Below are 6,344 nucleotides of genomic sequence, written 5' to 3' on the forward strand. Positions count from 1 at the left end.
CATTTGTTGCCTAATGAACATGACCCAGTTCTCAGATGACATTTTCTGTAAGCAACTTTAGTGTAAACATCTCTCGCTCTCTCTCTCTCTCTCTCTCTCTCTCCAGCTGGAGAATCATTTTCTTTCTTCATTGGAGCGTTCACATAGTCGCTTGTCATCGGTCCCGAATCATCACGAAGGGAGGGGGACCTGCGTGACCACATGATGTGAACAGCATCTGGACATTTGGCTGATATAAAAACGGGGAGACGAAGACATACGTTTGGGTGACGAGGAGACGGCAATAAGGAGGTCAATCATAAAAAGAGACATACCCTTAAAAACCCTAAACCTGGCCTCCCGGGTGGCACAGTGGTCTAGGGCACTGCATCGCAGCGCTAGCTGTGCCACCAGAGACTCTGGGTTCGCGCCCAGGCTCTGTTGCAGCCGTCCGCAACCGGGAGGTCCATGGGGAGATGAACCCTGACCTACTGGGGCAGGGCGGAAACCTCTAAAGGGGCGGACTTCCTTGTTGTAGAAACCTCAGACGGGTGGAGCTCTGTCCTGTAGCAGCTTCAGGGGGAGAACTTCATAGGAACAATGTAGAAAGAGAACAGTTGAAGTCCCAGGTCCAGCTATGCACAGGCTCCATTCCTCTGTCCAGTCAGTTCAGGGTCATATTCCTTAGTGCACACTGTAGCCCCCCCCCCCACCACCATCAATTTGTCTTGTTTGCTTCCTAGTGAATAGGGCCTACTTCCCTGTGAAGGTATTGTCCGCTGCTCCTGGGCCCCGAGTGCTCTGGCTGCTCCTGGAACCCCCCCCCACCACCACCACCACCACCATCATCATCATTTTGTCTTGTTTGTTTCCTAGTGAATAGGGCCTACTTCCCTGTGAAGTTATTGTCCGCTGCTCCTGGGCCCCGAGTGCTCTGGCTGCTCCTGGAACCACCCCCCACCACCACCACCATCATCATCATTTTGTCTTGTTTGCTTCCTAGTGAATAGGGCCTACTTCCCTGTGAAGTTATTGTCCGGCTGCTCCTGGGCCAGAGTGCTCCTGGGCCCAGAGTGCTCCTGGGCCCCTGAGTGTACCACTGTTACCGCGGTTTCCTTTGGTCCACCTCAGACAGCAGGGCCTGACGGTAGGCCTCGTAGGACTTGACGATGCGCTCCAGTTCCTTCATGAAGAGCAGCTTCAACATGCCCTGGTATGTGTCCAGATCCACCAGCTGGAACAGCGCCCACTTCAGGAAGTGGTCATACCTGGAGCAGAAAGGAAAGACAGATTTGTTTATTTTACAACCAAACATGGCTGCATGTCACAATGGTAAAATATAAAAACTGGAGACACGACAGAGCTAGTGTAGCTAACAAAATAATTTAGATCTGTAAACTATTTTAGCAGGTTACACCGAAGCATCTTGGCTGAGGTGAAACAATTCACTTATTATACCGTTAATAAGGGGCGGCAGGGTAGCCTAGTGGTTAGAGTGTAGAGGCGGCAGGTAGCCTAGTGGTTAGAGTGTAGAGGTGGTAGGGTAGTCTAGTGGTTAGAGTGTAGAGGAGGTAGGGTAGCCTAGTGGTTAGAGTGTAGAGGAGGTAGGGTAGCCTAGTGGTTAGAGTGTAGAGGTGGCAGGGTAGCCTAGTGGTTAGAGTGTAGAGGAGGTAGGGTAGCCTAGTGGTTAGAGTGTAGAGGTAGCCTAGTGGTTAGAGTGTAGAGGTGGCAGGGTAGCCTAGTGGTTAGAGTGTAGAGGAGGTAGGGTAGCCTAGTGGTTAGAGTGTAGAGGAGGTAGGGTGGCCTAGTGGTTAGAGTGTAGAGGAGGTAGGGTAGCCTAGTGGTTAGAGTGTAGAGGAGGTAGGGTGGCCTAGTGGTTAGAGTGTAGAGGAGGTAGGGTGGCCTAGTGGTTAGAGTGTAGAGGAGGTAGGGTGGCCTAGTGGTTAGAGTGTAGAGGAGGTAGGGTGGCCTAGTGGTTAGAGTGTAGAGGAGGTAGGGTGGCCTAGTGGTTAGAGTGTAGAGGCGGCAGGGTGGCCTAGTGGTTAGAGTGTAGAGGAGGTAGGGTGGCCTAGTGGTTAGAGTGTAGAGGAGGTAGGGTGGCCTAGTGGTTAGAGTGTAGAGGAGGTAGGGTGGCCTAGTGGTTAGAGTGTAGAGGAGGTAGGGTGGCCTAGTGGTTAGAGTGTAGAGGAGGTAGGGTGGCCTAGTGGTTAGAGTGTAGAGGAGGTAGGGTGGCCTAGTGGTTAGAGTGTAGAGGAGGTAGGGTGGCCTAGTGGTTAGAGTGTAGAGGAGGTAGGGGTGGCCTAGTGGTTAGAGTGTAGAGGAGGTAGGGTAGCCTAGTGGTTAGAGTGTAGAGGAGGCAGGGTAGCCTAGTGGTTAGAGTGTAGAGGAGGCAGGGTGGCCTAGTGGTTAGAGTGTAGAGGAGGCAGGGTAGCCTAGTGGTTAGAGTGTAGAGGAGGCAGGGTGGCCTAGTGGTTAGAGTGTAGAGGAGGCAGGGTGGCCTAGTGGTTAGAGTGTAGAGGAGGCAGGGTAGCCTAGTGGTTAGAGTGTAGAGGAGGCAGGGTGGCCTAGTGGTTAGAGTGTAGAGGAGGCAGGGTGGCCTAGTGGTTAGAGTGTAGAGGAGGTAGGGTGGCCTAGTGGTTAGAGTGTAGAGGAGGTAGGGTGGCCTAGTGGTTAGAGTGTAGAGGAGGTAGGGTGGCCTAGTGGTTAGAGTGTAGAGGAGGTAGGGTGGCCTAGTGGTTAGAGTGTAGAGGAGGTAGGGTGGCCTAGTGGTTAGAGTATAGAGGAGGTAGGGTGGCCTAGTGGTTAGAGTGTAGAGGAGGTAGGGTGGCCTAGTGGTTAGAGTGTAGAGGAGGTAGGGTGGCCTAGTGGTTAGAGTGTAGAGGAGGCAGGGTTGCCTAGTGGTTAGAGTGTAGAGGAGGCAGGGTGGCCTAGTGGTTAGAGTGTAGAGGAGGTAGGGTGGCCTAGTGGTTAGAGTGTAGAGGAGGTAGGGTGGCCTAGTGGTTAGAGTGTAGAGGAGGCAGGTAGCCTAGTGGTTAGAGTGTAGAGGAGGCAGGGTAGCCTAGTGGTTAGAGTGTAGAGGAGGCAGGGTAGCCTAGTGGTTAGAGTGTAGAGGCGGCAGGGTAGCCTAGTGGTTAGAGTGTAGAGGAGGTAGGGTAGCCTAGTGGTTAGAGTGTAGAGGAGGTAGGGTGGCCTAGTGGTTAGAGTGTAGAGGAGGTAGGGTGGCCTAGTGGTTAGTGTAGAGGAGGTAGGGTAGCCTAGTGGTTAGAGTGTAGAGGAGGTAGGGTAGCCTAGTGGTTAGAGTGTAGAGGAGGCAGGGTAGCCTAGTGGTTAGAGCGTTGGACTAGTAACCGAAAGGTTGCAAGTTCAAATCACCGAGCTGACAAGGTACAAAATCTGTCGTTCTGCCCCTGAACAGGCAGTTAACCCACTGTTCCTAGGCCGTCATTGAAAATAAGAATTTGTTCTTAACTGACTTGCCTGGTTAAATAAAGGTTAAATAAAGGTCCATTTTAATTTAAAAATGCAACACCGTCTCCAATACCGTTCATTATTTTCATTTTTTATATTATTACATTATTTTTCAAATCAATCAAACCTCTGAAGTTATGAGCCAGTATATGTGAGAAATGCCAGGTACGGCCTACTCACTTGAGTGGGGCGCGGGGCATACACCTGTAGCCAGTCAGGGATCTCTGCCGTGTGGTAGGGGTTGGCTGGTACCAGTACCGGATGGTCCCGCTCGGCTGGGCGAGGCCGGTATACAACGGGAGGGGCTGGTCATATTGGAGCACGCTGGAAATGGAAAAGTACAAATAATAGAATTATATATATTTTTTAAATGTATTCCCTTCTTTGTTTTTAAAGGGACTACAAATTCACGGACTGTCAGTGTACAACCGGAGTGGGCTGGTCATAGTGAGGAACACTGGAATAGAAGGAATAGAAGGAGGGTTACAATGAAGAAAAGTCTGACTGAGTTTCAGTTCATATAAAAAGTAAATCAGTCGATTGAAATAAATTCATTAGGCCCTTTAATCTAAGGATTAAACATGACAGGGAATACAGATATGAATCTGTTGGTCACTGATATAAACAATAATTATGTAGCTTATGCCTGCCCCATACCATAACCTCACCATGGGGCACTCTGTTCACAACATTGACATCAGCAAACCGCTCACCCACACAACACCATACACTCTGTCTGTCATCTGCCCGGTACTGTTGAAACGTGGATTCATCCATAAAGAGGACACTTCTCCAGCGAGGTCAATGGCCGTCAGATGTGAGCATTTTCTCACTGAAGTCAGTTACAATGCAGAACTACAGTCGGGTCAAGACCCTGGTGAGGACGACAAGAACGCACAGGAGCTTCCCTGAGGCGGTTTCTGACAGATCTCTGACTCATTCCGGTCTCATTCGGTCCCATTTCACAGTAGAATCCTCAAACAAGTTTCTAAAGACTGTTGACATCTAGTGGAAGACATAGCACGCACATGAGCTTCTCTGAGACGGTTTCTGACAGTTTGTGCAGAAATTCTTCGGTTGTGCAAAACCCACAGTTTCATCAGCTGTCCGGGTGGCTGGTCTCAGACCGTAGATGAAAAAGCCGGATGTAGAGGTCCTGGGTTGGCGTGGTTACACGTGGTCTGTGGTTGTGAAGCCAGTTGGACGTACTACAAAATTCTCTAATGGGGCTTAACAGCCCTGGTGGACATTCCTGCAGTCAGCATGCCAATTGCGCTCTCCCTCAAAACTTAAGACATCTTTGGCATGGTGTTGTGTGACAAAACAGCACATTTTAGAGTGGCCTTTTGTCCCCAGCACAAGGTTCCCCTGTGTAAATGATCATACTGTTTAATCAGCTTCTATACTTGACAGGTGTGGCATATCTTGGCAAATGAGAAATGCTCACTAACAGGGATGTAAACAAATGTGTTTGTTTATATTTTTTGTGTGCGTATTGAACATTTCTGAAATCTTTTATTTAATCTCATGAAACCAACATGTCACGTTTATATTTTGGTTCAGCGTAGTATTGGCAGAGGCTAGGAGTCAAGTTACTATATCAGAATAAAGTTATTCGACTGAACAAAATTCTCACTTTTTAAAAAGACTGAATACCAAAATGTGGGTGAGTTTCCCTTAGGCACAGATCTAGGATAGGTGTCCCCTGCTCCAATCCTAACCATTAGTGAATAACTGACCCAAGATCAGAGTTAAAGGGCAACTTCATCTTACACTGTGTGTGTGTGTGTGTGTGTGTGTGTGTGTGTGTGTATCTCTCTAAAACGCTACCTAGGAGCACAGTGGTGGAGTATCTCTGTCTCTACAGTTTACCTAGGAGCACAGGGGTGGAGTATCTCTGTCTCTACAGTTTACCTAGGAGCACAGGGGTGGAGTATCTCTGTCTCTACAGTTTACCTAGGAGCACAGGGGTGGAGTATCTCTGTCTCTACAGTTTACCTAGGAGCACAGGGGTGGAGTATCTCTGTCTCTACAGTTTACCTAGGAGCACAGGGGTGGAGTATCTCTGTCTCTACAGTTTACCTAGGAGCACAGGGGTGGGAGTATCTCTGTCTCTACAGTTTACCTAGGAGCACAGGGTGGAGTATCTCTGTCTCTACAGTTTACCTAGGAGCACAGGGGTGGAGTATCTCTGTCTCTACAGTTTACCTAGGAGCACAGGGGTGGAGTATCTCTGTCTCTACAGTTTACCTAGGAGCACAGGGGTGTCTATACTGAGCCCTCTTGTTAACGTGGTCCACGTAGTAGGGTCCAAACTCGGCTGACTCCACCTTCTCCCAGCCAGGGGGCAGACCCTCTCTCTCCAGGGGGTGGGACCAGTGGGTGGTGTTGGTGTTGTGGTCGATGTAGTACTTCCTGCCTCGGATGGTCCAGTCTACCGTCCAACCACGGGGCAGGGAGAGGTCCTCATAGCTCAGACTGGACAGGTTCCCCAGAGACTTGGACTGCATTCGACCGATACCTGAGGGGGGGAGTTAGATACCTTAAACCTTCAGAGGATGGCTGCCTGGTCAAACAAATGGTTGAGTCCCAAATGACACCCTATTCCCCATGTAGTGCACTACTTTTGACAAGAACCCTATGGGGAATAGGGTGCCACTTGGGACAAACCCTTAAAAACCCTAAACCTGGACTCCCGGGTGGCACAGTGGTCTAGGGCACTGCATCGCAGCGCTAGCTGTGCCACCAGAGACTCTGGGTTCGAGGCCAGGCTCTGTCGCAGCCGGCCGCAACGCACAATTGGCCCAGCGTCGTCCGAGTTAGAGGGTTTGGTCGGTAGGGATGTCATTGTATCATCGCACACCAGCGACTCCTGTGGCGGGCCGGGCGCAGCACGT

General features: G+C 50.2%; 1 protein-coding gene across 1 annotated transcript; it reads right to left on the reverse strand.

Annotated features, from left to right (window-relative positions):
- Positions 1-467: 467 nt before the first annotated feature.
- On the reverse strand, positions 468-6,123 carry LOC135536296 (protein salvador homolog 1-like). Its single transcript, XM_064962653.1, has 4 exons — positions 5,698-6,123; positions 3,628-3,771; positions 1,086-1,247; positions 468-552 (listed from the first exon to the last, which is right to left on the reverse strand). Exons 1-4 carry the CDS (start codon positions 5,955-5,957, stop codon positions 468-470), a joined length of 651 nt encoding a protein of 216 aa, XP_064818725.1. The 5' UTR covers positions 5,958-6,123.
- Positions 6,124-6,344: the final 221 nt, after the last annotated feature.

The sequence above is a fragment of the Oncorhynchus masou genome, unplaced genomic scaffold (assembly GCF_036934945.1).
Source record: "Oncorhynchus masou masou isolate Uvic2021 unplaced genomic scaffold, UVic_Omas_1.1 unplaced_scaffold_5913, whole genome shotgun sequence".
NCBI classification, from domain to species: domain Eukaryota; kingdom Metazoa; phylum Chordata; class Actinopteri; order Salmoniformes; family Salmonidae; genus Oncorhynchus; species Oncorhynchus masou.

What these genes read in the sequence shown, in the direction of transcription:
- LOC135536296 (XM_064962653.1), bottom strand. Translation starts at nt 5,957, where the DNA reads ATGCAGTCCAAGTCTCTGGGGAACCTGTCCAGTCTGAGCTATGAGGAC. An exon ending in ATGCCCCGCGCCCCACTCAA is followed by an intron (nt 1,248 to 3,627) that starts GTGAGTAGGCCG and finishes TTTCTGCTCCAG; the next exon opens with GTATGACCACTTCCTGAAGT. An exon ending in GTGGACCAAAGGAAACCGCG is followed by an intron (nt 553 to 1,085) that starts GTAACAGTGGTA and finishes CTCCCCCTGAAG; the next exon opens with CTGCTACAGGACAGAGCTCC.